Source organism: Psammomys obesus, unplaced genomic scaffold (genome assembly GCF_907164565.1).
Source record: "Psammomys obesus unplaced genomic scaffold, mPsaObe1.curated_primary_1811, whole genome shotgun sequence".
NCBI lineage: Eukaryota > Metazoa > Chordata > Mammalia > Rodentia > Muridae > Psammomys > Psammomys obesus.
Genome location: NW_026594083.1, coordinates 10,191,265 through 10,206,020, shown reverse-complemented (window position 1 = coordinate 10,206,020; position 14,756 = coordinate 10,191,265). Strand labels below are relative to the sequence as shown.

Genomic DNA, 14,756 nt, shown 5'->3' with positions numbered 1-14,756 from the left:
GAAAATTCACTTAGCAAGCCCTGAAAGCACTCCCTTCACTGGGAGTTTTCACCTGTCCTAAACAATCCCATAGCTTGGAATAAAGTTCAGTAAGAATTTCACTGAGCTGCTTCATTCAGATGGTGGTTGACACTGAAGACAAGGCATTTTCTGTGCAAATTGGGCCCCTGAGAGTCTTGCAGTGTTTCTACTTGTTACACCCTATCCTTTTCTTTCAAATAAACCTTTTAAATGTCTATACCCTGTGGAGTGTGGACAGCCATTTTCAGCAGTTAGCCTTCAGGAAAAAAAAAAAAAAAAAAAAAAAAAAAACAACCAGAGCTAGTAGAACAAGATCTTGTGGAGAGGAAATTACATAATTAGTAAGTTAATGTATGAAAGGCTTGCGAGAGATGAAGTAGAGACTAAAAACTAGAGAACAAATGTCACGTTGACATAAAAATAATCAGCAAAAGTGATCTCTTGTCAACTTGACATACACATTGCTATTAAGCCTCAACCTTTCATTTCTTATTCATCCCCAAGATCTCACATTAATATAAACATTGGGGTATAAAATATTCCAAATTTTAAAAGTCCCTTATCTTTAAATTTTCACTCGTGGTAAAATTCAATTTCTTTTTTAAGTTCAGTTTCTCAACAGTGGCATCCTGGAAAAATGAAAATAAATACTTTATTACTTTAAGAGGGAAGAATCAGAGCACATTCAGAAGATGAAAAAGCAAAATCAAAGCCCAAAAGTTTAAGTAACACAATGTGAAATTATCTGGGATTCACTTCTGGGATCCTCCAACAGGCCTGGACCACTTCTCCATCTCGGCCCTCTGCAACTCAGAGAACTTGTCTTCTAGAGTCCAGTTTGCTTCGTTCCCACTCCTTTGTCATCAAATGGTTTTTACACCTCTGAAACCCTGGGGTCTTCTTCTGAAACTGGGATTCATTTTCTCCCACATCCTCTCCTAGGTTCTGTTCATGGTGCCAAGCCTCAAATTCCATGTACGACTCCTTCAATCCAGTGCCTTCAAGTGCTACTCTGGCTACATTTTCATCTATGGCCTCTACTGGCCTCTCACAACGTCAAGCCTCTGTTGCTCTCCGTGACCCCTTCATGCCTTCAAAACCAGTGCCATCTGGGTGACTCTAACACTGCCAAGTTTGACTGTCAGCACAAGATGCAAGGTTAGCCACTCTGGATCACACTTTGTGTGATCTCAAGAAAATTCTTCCCGAGGATTTCACCTCAATGTTGTCTGTCTCTTCAGCTCTAGCCGATCAGCACTGAGTATCCCAGTAAAGCAAAGATTTCACTTATAGTAGTTCTTGTATCTAGTTAATCACAACCAATTCTTCATCCTCAGCTAACCAGAACCGAGATTTTTAATTCAAAATAACAAAAAGCTGTGTAAGAAATTTTAAACATCTTTCTGAAACATTACAGGGCAGGCCTCTATCATCATTGCCCTGATCATTCTCATCATCCTAGCTCCTGACAAACAAACAGCTCACCATGCATTGAACATTCAATGGCTTCTTTTTTTTTTTCCCCCACAACTTTCCAAAGTCCTTCCAGAACCCTCCGAAGCAGCATGGTCAGGTCTGTCCCAGCAACACCCCACTATTCTGGCACTAACTTTAGTTAGGGTTGCTATTGCTATTATGAAACACCATAACCAAAATCACCAAAAGTTGGGGTGTGGGCATTTCTTTAGCTTACTCTTCCACTTCATAGTTTATCACTGAATGGAGTCAGAAGAGGAGCTCACGCAGGGTAGAAACTTGAGGCAGGAGCTAATGCCAAGTCCACGGAAGGGAAGGGTGTTGGTTACTGGCTTGTTCCCCCCCCCCCAAATGGCTCTCTCAGCCTGCCTTTCTATAGAACCTAGAAAAACTGGTTCAGGGAAAGGCTCATCCCACAACCAGCTGTGACAAACCCTTCTCCACCAATCACTCACTAATTAACAAAGCATCTTAAAAGCTGGGCCTTGTAGAGGCATTTTCTTATTTTAGGTTCCCTCCTTTCTGGTGACTCTAGCTTGTGGCAAATTGATTTAAAACTAACCAGACAGATGAATACTCAGCAAGTACCAGCAAAGAAGATTCTACTTTAAGTGTACCAAACAGAATTTAGATACATGAAAAGAAAAAACTAAAGAAAAGTAAAAAAAAACTGTTCTTTCCATATATATAATTTATGTGAATACAGACAATTCTTTGTTTTTCGATATTTACACACCCCTCTATTCACACATCTAACCAACTTTTATCATAAGAAAAATCCATAAAACAATGACTAGATAAGAATTACATTCCTTTTTAATATTGCCAGGATTACAATTTGAGAAAATTAATAGAATTGATGGAAAAAATAACAAACTGGATATTTGATTGGTCTTAATAAATGTTTATTTCTTGCACTTGTTATAAATTATATATTAGATGTACATAATATTCACTAAAAGTTTTCTCATAAATTATAATATTAAATTTGGTTTCTGTCTTCATGGTTGATTCCATTACAATACTGACAAAAATATGAAGCTATATATTGTTGTCTTTTCTATTATCGATGCTTAGAATTTTATAGAAGTTATGAAGAAAATTGTGAGGTTGCAATCACTGTAAGAGGAAAGTACTCTCCCTCATTTTCTCACCCTATGGAAATGAGTTGAGACAGATAGAAATACAGAGATCACAGCTTAAGGATCACGATGAGAACTGCACTCCACAGCTGGACACTCTTTCACAAACATTTCCAGCCATTATCATTTACTGTTGATTGTGGCATTTGAAAGAAGAGTAACATATAATTGCCTTAAAGTTTTATTTCTAGATCATTTTCATCCAAACTCAACCGTTCCTATCTCCATTAACCTGTACTTGAATCTGTTAGTGGATCATTTTTGTAAACTTACAAACAATTTAGAAAATCAGGTACATCGTTTTTATAGGAATAACCTTGCACTGACTTTTACACTTATAGCCTCCTGTTCTTTAATATCTAAGAATATTTTCTGAGTGGTGATGGGGAGCTGGAAATCAGATAGGACAGAATTGTTTTTATTTAAGGAATATGAAAAAAAAAACCCACTGGCTTCATTTTAAAAAGTAAAACTATGATTTGGATATATGGATACCATATTATCTAATTTCAAATCTTGAAGTCATTATAGAAAAAACTTGTTAGCTCAGTCAATAAATTTATATCGACATACTTCTGAATGATTATGCAGGCTAACCAATAGTTAAGCAATATGTTAGAAGGAATGTAGTCACTATCGCTTCCTTTCAATCAATGTACACCCACATTTATGCTGAATTCAGTCTAACCTACTTAAATAATAGTATTCATTTAATGTCTCTTATAAGTGTATAGTTTCCAAATTGTTCAGAAATATTTAAGATCATGCTCAGGGAAATCTTTCTGAGAAGCTCAAGTTTTAGAAGACACCAATAAACAGAAGAGTGCATAGGACTGAAAACAGAATGTCATTCCTGGCTAAGTGAAAGAACAGGTGAGAGAAAATCACAGCTCCTGGTGACATCAGTAAATGCAGGCCTTGACAGGCCTTGACTGCACCACCCAGTAGCAGAGCAATCGATACCAGAATTTGTAAACGCTTATTTTGTAGAAAAGAGTAACTAGAACCTTTCTTTAAAGCATGAGACTGTGACCGTTAGTGGAAAACACATTTGTTAGCATTGTTCACTCACAGAGGATCAGAGGTTTTAGCTGAGTCTGTATGGGAAAGGGGTACGCAACTCTCTTTTTTTGGGATCCATCAGACAGACAAAACAGTGTCATCTGCAGTGCTCTTTTCATGGGTGGAAATAAGATTTCCCTGTATTTACTTTCTTGTAGACTCTCAAATAAGAATAAGAGACAGATGCTACTTTTAGTGAGCAAGTTACATGAGAAATGTGGAAATTCAAATGAACGTATTCAGATGACTACTCATATACCAGTATTCCTTCCATCAGAATAAATCTATTATAGTATTAGAACAGATTATAGTAGAAAAATAGACTAAAATACACAATAATATAATAAAGTTATATGTGAGAACGAACAATAAAAGATTAACATTATCCACTTTGTATTACATATGTTTAATAATCTAATTAACTTAATGTTTTAGTTAATAATATATGCACATACATATACTTGGGTAAGCAATAACATGTAATAACTCTGTAATAAAAATACTTTATACTGCTGCCTATAAACTGGAAATTTTAAAGAACGCTTTATGTATTAACTTATTTTGCTCAAAAGGGAAAACTAACCACAAAGACTTGATGAAATACAGTTATGCAAATTTACATAAATCCTTCAGGAAAGAAGCATAGAGAACAAGTGGATTAATAACTAACAATATAAACTACTGATAAATTCATATGTAGTATATATCTTACATAGATGCATTCTCATACACATACAATAAATTTATTTTAAATAAATAGCCATTTCTATGAAATAAATATTTTGTGTATATAATAAAGCAGAGGATAAGAAAAGTATAAGCAAATAGAAATATGAATCATTAATTCTGTTTTGTATGTATTGAAATCATTTTTCTGCTGTGAAGGTCAAATACTATGTACCCTCTTAGCATTTTAGGTTCTGTGTTAACTTTTTGTTGATTATTTGCTCATTTCTCCTGACATTTGAATTAGGGTGCAGATTCATCACAACAATTTTTCTCTATCAAAAGTAAGTTTTCTTGTTTCTTGTGGGCTTTTCCCCCCTGAATGGTATATAAAACACTGAAAGGTTAAAATCACTGAAATCTTTGGCCGAGAAAGGAATAAAACAATGTTATGAGTAGAGATTTCTTTGTGAGTGGAGAAAACATTCAAAAGCACATTTTAGTCATGAAGAAAATGATGATATTAAATGCACTGTATTTTAGAAATATTAAAGAATCTGAATGGCTACCTTTTAGATAGTATTTATGAAATGAAGTAAATTAATAATTTAATACAACTTCTATTTAAACAAGCAGCATATGTGGTATGAGAAACAATTTTGGAGGAGACACTTTGACCTCATAAACTTTGTTATTTGTGCCCATTAGTCACTAAGAAGAAACAGAATTAAAACAATTATGAAAGTGAGGAAATGCGAAGGTGAAAAATTGAGTGATATATACATTATAGAATTTTAATTATGTATCTAATAGGAGATATCATTATGCTCCATTTTGTATTCTTTCATCTCCACACCTGGCAAAGAGTGATTGACATACTGAAAAGTGAAGCCATCTAAGACTGTACCTGTAAGTTGTCATGCAATGTGACTAATGCCATAACAAAAGTTGTCGAATTCTCATAAGCATAGATGGTATTTGCTAGGAATGTATTCATTGTTGATTTTACAGTTTCCCTTTTAACAAACATTGCTAAAATAAACAACAAAATGTACGTGAATAATTTATGGCTTACCGTTAACAATAACAATGATATCTCGGAAGTCAATCTCTCCCCTAGCCTCTACTCTTCCTTCACATCTGTATATACCTTCATCACTTTTATTGATGTTGAGAATCTGCAAATTATTGTTTGCAAGCACAGCAAACCGATCTGAAAAACAAGCAAAGGAGAAAAAATAACATCAGTAATTGAGGCTAAGTTCAGAGTCCTCTGAATTTCTCAGAATTAAAATGCAGTACTTTTCTGACACTATCCAACTTTTCATCAACCACAAATTCAAATTTGAAAGTAAAATGTAATTTTATGACTTCACGTTTTCAACTCTACCTCTGCCTTGATATATCCCCCTCTAAAATATGTGCAAGACTTGATATCCACATACAATGGTTAGGCTATTATTTTCTCCTTGGTGCTCTGAATGCAGAAATGATACAGAAAAGAACAATGCAAGGAGTTTAGACATTGCTGACTTGACAATATTTAAATGCAAACAGACACTTGGCTATGAAAAACTTTTATAGAATTTATTGTACAGCCTTCCCCAAGAATAATTTTTTTTTAATTTTTGTATTTTTATTTTATTTTTCTTTTTAGTTACATTTTGTTAACTCTGTGTCCCAGCTGTATCCCCCAAGAATAATTAAGCTGCCATTTTTTTATAACCTGAGTAGCCAGCCAAATAACACACTAATGCTCAAACACAGAAAGGATATAAAAATGGTTATGCCTTCAACTAATTTAAGTAATTCTTTTTTTTGCAAATTACATATTAATCTTCTTTAGTAATAATTACATGCAAGCATTAATTTTTATTTCAAGGTTTTATTTTGTCTGTTCACATGCACAAAAAATGTAAGCTGAAAGGCAGATATTATTTCATTCTAACTGACTGCTAAAAGTGTTATATTTTTTTAGTTAATTTACTTTATATGTATGTTTTACCTTTGTGCATATATGTGTACTACGGACATGCCTGTTGAATCCCTTGAAAATGGTTTTACAGATGGTAGTGAGTCACCGTGCGGATTTGAACCTGAGTCTTCTACAAGAACAAGCACACTTAATCACTGAGCAGAACTAAATGTGTTATGAAATGATGTGTACAAGTTTCAGAGATGCTTAACCACCACCTCTACTAAACACCATTATCAAAGATGTTTCTGTAATACTAATGCTTTTCTTAATATGTAAATAATGCTCTCATATATAGTTCTACTGTGTTAAGGATTTTAAAATAAAATTGTTTTATTTTAGATTCCTCTTGCACAGTAAATATTTTATATCCTCTTAATTAATTACTTAATTAATCCATATATAGCATTGAATATCAATTTCTGACTAGATATGCCATTTAATAGATTTTAATTATTAAAGTTGTGTGTCTTTATTAACTTTGAATATTTGCATCAAATACAATTTCTACTATTCAGACTACTAAGTTCCTACAATATTTTTTGTCTAGCTGCTACTTTTTTGCCTGGTCCAAAATTTATTGATTTTTCTTCTCCATCTTTTGGCCTAACAGAGAAGCATGAAAATCACAGAAGACATTTGTGAAAAATAAAAAATTAAAGAAAGAGGAGGAGGGGGAAGAAGGGAAGAAAGAAGAAAAACTTGTCACCTGGAGTCCTGGTAAAAAAAAAAGAAAAAAGGAAAAAGAAAAAAAAAAACCTACTATTATCTACACGTAGTCAAATACAAGTGTAGTTTTCCATCATTTTTTTTTAATGAGATGGAGAGATTTTTATAGTATCAGAATGACATAAATTTCATTCCTCAGGTTGTAAGTTATTGTCAGTTATTTTGTAATAGGTATTTGTTTGAGATGACAGTTAGCAAAATTAAGAGGCCAACTAAGAAAAAGAGCACAAATTACGAAGACAAAGACAATTAATTCACTCCAAGTACACGTGAAATTTTCCATTATGATTATTCTCTTGTTTTAACCTAAGAGCCAAGACATTCACAGAGAGCCTCTCCCTGCTAAGTAAAAAATGGAACACGAAATGTCTTCACCAAAGCAGCCACTAGGCTGGGGAAGAGGGAGCTCTGTAGAATATGTAAGGTACCAGTCACTGGACTCCTGGAAAGAGGAGGAACTATCCAAGAGGATCCAGAGTCAATTAGGTATGTTCTATCAAAAATTTGTTGGACACTAGCACAAGATAAAATTATGTTTAAGTTGGGAACAACAGTAATGCTAGTTTGTGCCATCATGGATTATGGAAATATCACAGGGCTCTACTCCTAGATTAAAAACTACAGACAATTAGTAACTATTAAGAGAGAGAACTGGCTTCCCCCTGAGATGAACCCTATTTAGTTACCCAATAAGCAGCTGTCATCCCTAAAATCAAATACATAAAAGTAACACTAAACAGACACAGTACGTTATGCAGATATTTATTCAAAATATTTGTACAATACGTATTAGTTACAATTAAGAAGAGACCACCCTGAATTTGTAAGCAAGTGAGAGGCAGCATTTAAAGGATTGGAGAGAGAAGGAAGGAGAAAAAAATTTACGTGATATTTTAATCAAATCATTGTTAAAGGAAATAATTTTCTTTAATGACATTCAAGGACATGTGAATGGTCCCAATTACATGATGGTGACTGTGTGTTATTTTCCAACTTTATAAAACAGTTAAAACCCTAGAAATGTCAAATCTTTCAATTACATTATTTCATACTTTTACAAAAGCATGCTCTCTTATATATTTATGTCCACAAAACTCCCTATAGTAAAAACAATCTTTGTAAAACGACACATAAAATTCCACATGTGTTTATAAAGCCCACAGATGGTGGCAAGCTACAACAACAAACCACATCATTGATTCAAGTGCCCTAAAAAAAGTTACTTCAAGAAGTCATAAGTAACTATGGGTCTGCAAATAACCACCGAAAATGAGGAAATTCTGATGTATAGGAGCTTTCTTCATGCTGGAGCTCTTTGGCAGGAAAAGCCCTCTTAAATGATTCTCTTGTAATATCATGGTGGATATCTGACTCACATCTTCTATAAGAAGCAAGTGAGACAAATACTTTGAGGCCTTCCTCATCTGATCTTTTACTGTCAGTTCAGTAACCCATGACACATTAGTAAAGGAAACTCCCAGACCGTCTGCATAATCTTAAGTTTATACAACTGTTTTCTCAGCTGTAAGTCCAATTTTGTTACACTAGCTGTGAAAGAGAGAATTAATTAAATGCAATGCAAAAAATTTTATACCTATAAATCTAAATATGCAAAGTATTTGAGTATTAACTGTTCAGAATCTGCTTCTAATATTCCTACCTTAAAAAGTTTGATACAAATAATTCCATTATTTTATTTTCATAGCACACTATACAGCTCAATATTATATTTCAATTTCAAAACTATTCATATCTATTTTGTAGATAATAGTTTTTTTTAGGCATAAACTAAATATATATAATTGTGGTAAAACTTGTTCTCATCTTTAAAAACAGAATAAAACGTAAAACATTAGTAAAATATATGTCGTGATTGACAAGCACACACTTAGCAACATATTTATTCATTTATAAAGCAAACATTTAAGAATCTGCTTGAAATGGAAGCATTGATCCATTGTCTACCAATGGGAATATTTCATTGAAGAGCACAGGAGTTTACAAATCTGTTTAGAGTTTCAAGACCAAGTGCGGAAGTACAATAAATGGGAACTCCAGATCTGCATATTCCAGTGTGGGATGGGGGTCAACTATGTCAGCTATGCTAAATCTTCATCATAACTGCACTTCTCCAACAGTCTTCACCTTGTTCAAAGTCCTACTTTAACAATATTACTCATTTTAAATCTTGTTGTGATTAGGGTTACAAAAGCCTGTGTGTAAATGTGAACTTCAATATTGGATAAAGTGAAAATGTGAAGAGATCGTCATTTATTTTAAAGAAACTTGTTGTCCTTTCAGCTTGAGAGGAACAATGCTGGAAACACTTTGTAAAAATTGCTCACATAATTTGTGTAAGGCTTGATGGACTTACATAGTAAAACAAAAGTAATTAAATGTTATGTTTTATTAAAAGGGAGTTTATCATTAGCTGACAAGTACTTATATTATGCTTGGTGAATTATCTTAAAATAAAAAAATGACTATTAAATGTAATTATGACAAACCCTGTCTATATACTTAAAATAGACATTCTACTTCCCATCCTTTATGTTGTGGAAATTTCATCTCTTCAAAAAACATAATGGAATCATCCAACATAGAAAATACTTTAAAACATTCAATTATTTTGTATCTCTATGTAATGCAGGTGCACTGAAAAAAGAAATGCACCAAATTGAAAATGTCCCTATGCATGGTCGTAGAGTAGCATAATGTAAGCAAATTATGCTTTCAATTTCAAATGTCATATTCTGGAATTTTGCCTTAGTCTGAACCAAAATCGTGATGACAATTTGAACAAATATCCTTTTCTGTCTATTATCTATACTTACCTTTCCATAATTTTTAGAACATGCTGCTATCTCTGAGAGAGCAACCATAGCATGTCGGGCAGATTTCACACGGGTATTTTATTCTCACTGTATATAGTGTTCTCATGGCATCATACCGGAATGATAACAAGTAGAATCTGTATGCTCCGATGGGCACTATTTTAATTGCTTTGCACTGTTTAGCAATGTCGGAGGCAAGCACACAGTGTCCTGTATCAGCACACGTGCTGTCTGTTTCCTTTCTGCACCAGTTCACTTGTCGTCTCTGCTGCCAAGTCTGCCAGATACTGCACAAACTACAGAGCATGGCTGTATATGCTTGCTTGCTCCTTTGCTTCTTGTTTTGTTTTCACATGCAATCATGTATTCCAAGTTGACTTTGGAAATGTTATGAAACTGAAGTGGCCTTCAACTCCTGATTATTCTGCATCTGCCCAGTCCCACAGGGGCTGGGATTACAGGCACATGTCACCATGGCTGTCCTCATGGCTTTCTTTCGCTAGCGATTAAAATTACCAACAGTATAGTATTTGTCCAAAGTCCTGAGTAGTGCAAACCTGTACCTAGTTCTTAGGTTTCAGAATTGTTTGACTCTTGGAGCGAAATGTGTACCATCCTTTTGGTTGCTATATGTATATTTGTTTCTTGGATCTGACTCTTGCTAGGTGGTCCACAGTGGTTTTGAAACCGCAAACCTCCTGTGCCTTCATTCCCGGTGCTAGGAACACTGGCATACAATATCATGCCTGACTCTTTATTTCTTTTACTACAATAGAGAACTTCTGTATTTGTAAAACTTGAAGGATTTTTAGAACATATAACGTAGGGAGTTACCAAAATACTAACTGTCGGGAATGGTGGTGACTTCCTCATTGTGATACAACCAGCTGACAGCAGGGGCAGGAGAACTGCTCACTCTGCAAACCACTTCCGCGTCTTCCCCTTGCTTGAATTCTTGTGGGGACGCCACATCTCTGAAGGTGAGTTTTTCTGCACCAAGAAGATAAAACCGCTTGTAAAAGATTTATTGCTTACCTAACTCAACATTATTGCCATCTATCATTATTAGTGTAATGAGGTTCTAGATATTTTCAGACTTCATCAACAGTGATCTCATGTTTTCAGTGCCTTGCCAATGTTCTCCAAGAATTCAGTTTTGCTTGTGTTCTCTTAAGCTTTGTCGAGTGTGACATTTGCTGTCCCGGAAATTAGCTTTTAACTTCAACACTTTGAATTCTCTACCCCATTTAATTTATTTTCCTTGAAATTCCACTACATGTATATATAGCATCTATATATTTTTAGATTATTTATATGTAAGACTTAGAACAACATTGATTAGACAAAAATAAGTGTCTTGGCTTAATGAATCAGTACAGATATTTATGTTCAATAAATAGTTTTTCACAAAAACATGAAATGTTTTGGCAGTATAAAATTAATTCAACTTCAGTTTAAGAAATAAATCAAAGATTTTTTGCATCATTCAAAAAGTAATGAAAAGTGTTGTCAAATATTATTCCTATGAATTATCAACTTATTTCTTTTTGGTAATTTTGGGACAAACTACCATGGGATAGACTTATATAAAGAAAATATCTTTTCCAAAAAATTTTAACAGGACATGCAGAGAAAGAGCGACAGATGAACACATTCGAGGGGAAAAGTGTATGTTTGTTTTAATATATCTTCTTTCCAGAGCAATGAAAAACAAAATGGTGAAGAGCAAGATATTTCTGAGTTAAACATATGTACTCAAACCCCCTCAAATTTATTGCTAAGTGCCAGTTTTTACTATCAAGCATATCTTATTGTGTTTGAATCCTTTGGAACAAAACTGCTGTTTCAATAAACTAAGCTACAAATCCACAACTTACGGTAAATTTCCAAAACTACTGTGGCTTCTTGTGTCTGTCCTTTGGCATCTGTCGCTTGGCAGCGATATATCCCTGCATCTTCTATATTTGCATTGTAGATGGTTAGTCGTGACCTAACCCCTTCCTTCTGAAGCATAACCCTCTGTGTGGAAATGATTTTCTCTCCTTGAGGATTGTACCAGTCTATACTCTCAGGCTCACCAATTGCTGCAGAGAGGAAAACAAATGTTTGAAAATCAGTTTCCAGTGTTTGTTTTCACAGTGACATTTACTATTATGTAACAATTGCAGTAATTTAGAAAAGAATGTTAATAGAAGCCTGGAAATCTGAAAATTGTACAAAACTGAAAGTAAACACAAATGTTAAGACAAATGTTCATCTTTGTTTAATCAACATTAAGGACTCCGTCTGGTCCAAGTAAGCCAGTTTCAAACATTTCATCTGAAATATATTACTGGAAATTAAGCTGTGAGAATTGAAGTTCCACAGTCATACTATATGGGTTATTATTGCACAAAATATTAAAACCACCTTAAGCAGACACAAGCCCAAATGATAGATATTGCTAAAGAGAAACAAATGCTAACAGCATGCCGTATGTGCAGTTCTCACTGCTAAGGTCATGAAACAGAGGCATATTAACACACAGAGAGAAGTGTCACAAAGATGTAAATATTTTGTAAAAACAAATTTTGGCCTTTGATATTTCTAAATTTTGAACCAATTTTCCAACTTGTTCAAGTTGTGTAGAAATGCCAACTGTTATTTAAAAAAGAATCCTAATGTCTTTTCTGAACTGAAATAAGTTAGTTACCTTCATCTAAAATTATTAACTATTTAATCACTTAATAATTAGAATACATTGAAAAAGCACTTAACGCTGCTTAGCAATTACAACAAAATAATTACAGTGTAAACATTAATTTAAATTTTCCAACTCCGAATCTAGGTAAGTAACCACTTTATAAAAACTGAAGCTTCCTGCATTTGCTTTTGGATAAAAAGAAAAGAAATATTTCATCTAATCACTAAGGACAATTTTAGTTAACATAACAGGCATCCCCTCAAAATTAAAAGCAGTGGGAAATACATAAAGTTAACAGCAACGGGTCATCTGTGTGGAAAATTATTTCTTCTTATTTTATTTTCTGAAATTATCCATAAATATTTTTCTCTGAAAAAGAATGTAGACAGACCCAAGGAATATACAATAAAAATAACATAAATGAGCATTAGTTCAATATGGAATAAATAAAAACAATCACAAATTTTAAACTTAATATGATATCTTAGGAAATATTTTAGACAGTGAACTTTTTAATATTATAATAAGGAATTTTCATACCACAGAGAGGTCACAGGGTTTTCATGTAAAAGTTATATTGCTTTTTTTAGATTGTCAAGCAAGTAATGTTTTTTTTTTTAAATATTCCATATAAAACCTGAACATGTCTATGGATATATTATTAAAATCATCAAAGTCATTATTTGTGTGAAAGCATAATTAAAATATTCACTGTATATTGACAGTCTTAAATGAATAAGGGGGTAGGCCATCTGCTAGTTTAAACTTTACTTGCAGAGTTTCAGAGAGCCATGTTTTTGAAGTATTTGAATTTAAAATATTCTCACATATTGACCACCTGAGTAGATAAAATAATGCAAATTCTAATTTGCATAGTTTCTATGCAAATAGTTACTCCGTTTACTGTTAAGAAACTCAATAAATCATTAAATGTAATATTTTCAAAATTTTAACTTTACTATGTTATTTTTGCATCTGATTAAACGCTATATGTATATATGTAAATATGTTTATATAATCAAATTACACTAATACACAAAATAAAATATTTGTGATTTTTGAAAAGATTTTAAACTTTCCATATGATGTAATTTTATAAAAAGTAAGGTATTTGTATATACTTGCTTATGTGAAGATAAAGCATATATAAAATTTAGGAATAGTAATCTATATTCTAGGCCCAAATTCCTCTGTCATGTGTGTCAATTGTAAAGTAATAATTATTCGCCATGGATACACTGTGTTGCCATATGTGACATTTACGATACATAGGGAAGCAGACTAAAACACACACACACACACACACACACACACACACACACACACACACACAATAGCAATAACATTGTCAAGACAGCTTTTTCATTTTTGTGTGATCCTGGACACTTAAATCAGAGCTTTGCATGCATTAGGCAAGCACTCTACCAGTAATGTATACTCCTAGTGTGCTAAGTATATTTGTATTATTAATGCCGTGGAATATTATAGCCATCTGGATTTACAATATGTTACTATAATCAAAAACAGACTAAATTTAAAAGTAGCCTCACAATTTGTTTAGTAAATACCATTGAATATTTTATATAAAAGCTTGTGTTCATAAGTGCTGATATATTTCATATAAGTGGATGAATAATGTATTCATTTGAGATTTCTGTAATATAATGTATTAAAGCTTTCTTGTAAAGTATATAAGGGATGTCTATAAAAAATTAAAATCATAATTAACTGAAATCAGGGTTATATAATTTTCTGCAGATATGTAATGGAAAACATTGATTAATTATAACAACTTTTCCAAAATCTTTTCTGATTAAAAATCTATTTTTAATTAGAATTTATACTTCAAAAATATATACTTTATTTTGTCTTTTACCTTTCCTTCAGGTATTAGAATTATGCAGTGTCATATCTAACTTAATCATTATTTACAAACAAGGATATTCAGAACTTATACAACTATTAAGATGGGAATACTATTTAAACCAATAGTTTTTATGCAAGAATATATTTTATAATGTAATTTTATAATTAAATAAGCTACTCTTTCCTGAATATACCTGATAAGCTAGGGTCAGATGGAAGGAGAGGAGGACCTCCCTTATCTGTGGACTAAGAAGGGGGCAGGGAGGAGATGAGGGACTGAGGGGAGGATTGGGAGGAAATGA

The 14,756-nt window shown here is 33.1% G+C and overlaps 1 protein-coding gene across 1 annotated transcript in view; it reads right to left on the bottom strand.

Annotated features, from left to right (window-relative positions):
- The window catches only part of Ncam2 (neural cell adhesion molecule 2), a 319,248-nt gene that overhangs the window by 184,354 nt on the left and 120,138 nt on the right, over positions 1 to 14,756 (bottom strand). Inside the window, exons 3-5 of the mRNA XM_055617845.1 lie at positions 11,783 to 11,989; positions 10,752 to 10,895; positions 5,443 to 5,580 (exon numbers count right to left, since the gene is read on the bottom strand). Coding sequence (XP_055473820.1) covers positions 5,443 to 5,580; positions 10,752 to 10,895; positions 11,783 to 11,989 — 489 coding nt within the window. The remainder of the gene's footprint in view (positions 1 to 5,442; positions 5,581 to 10,751; positions 10,896 to 11,782; positions 11,990 to 14,756) is intronic.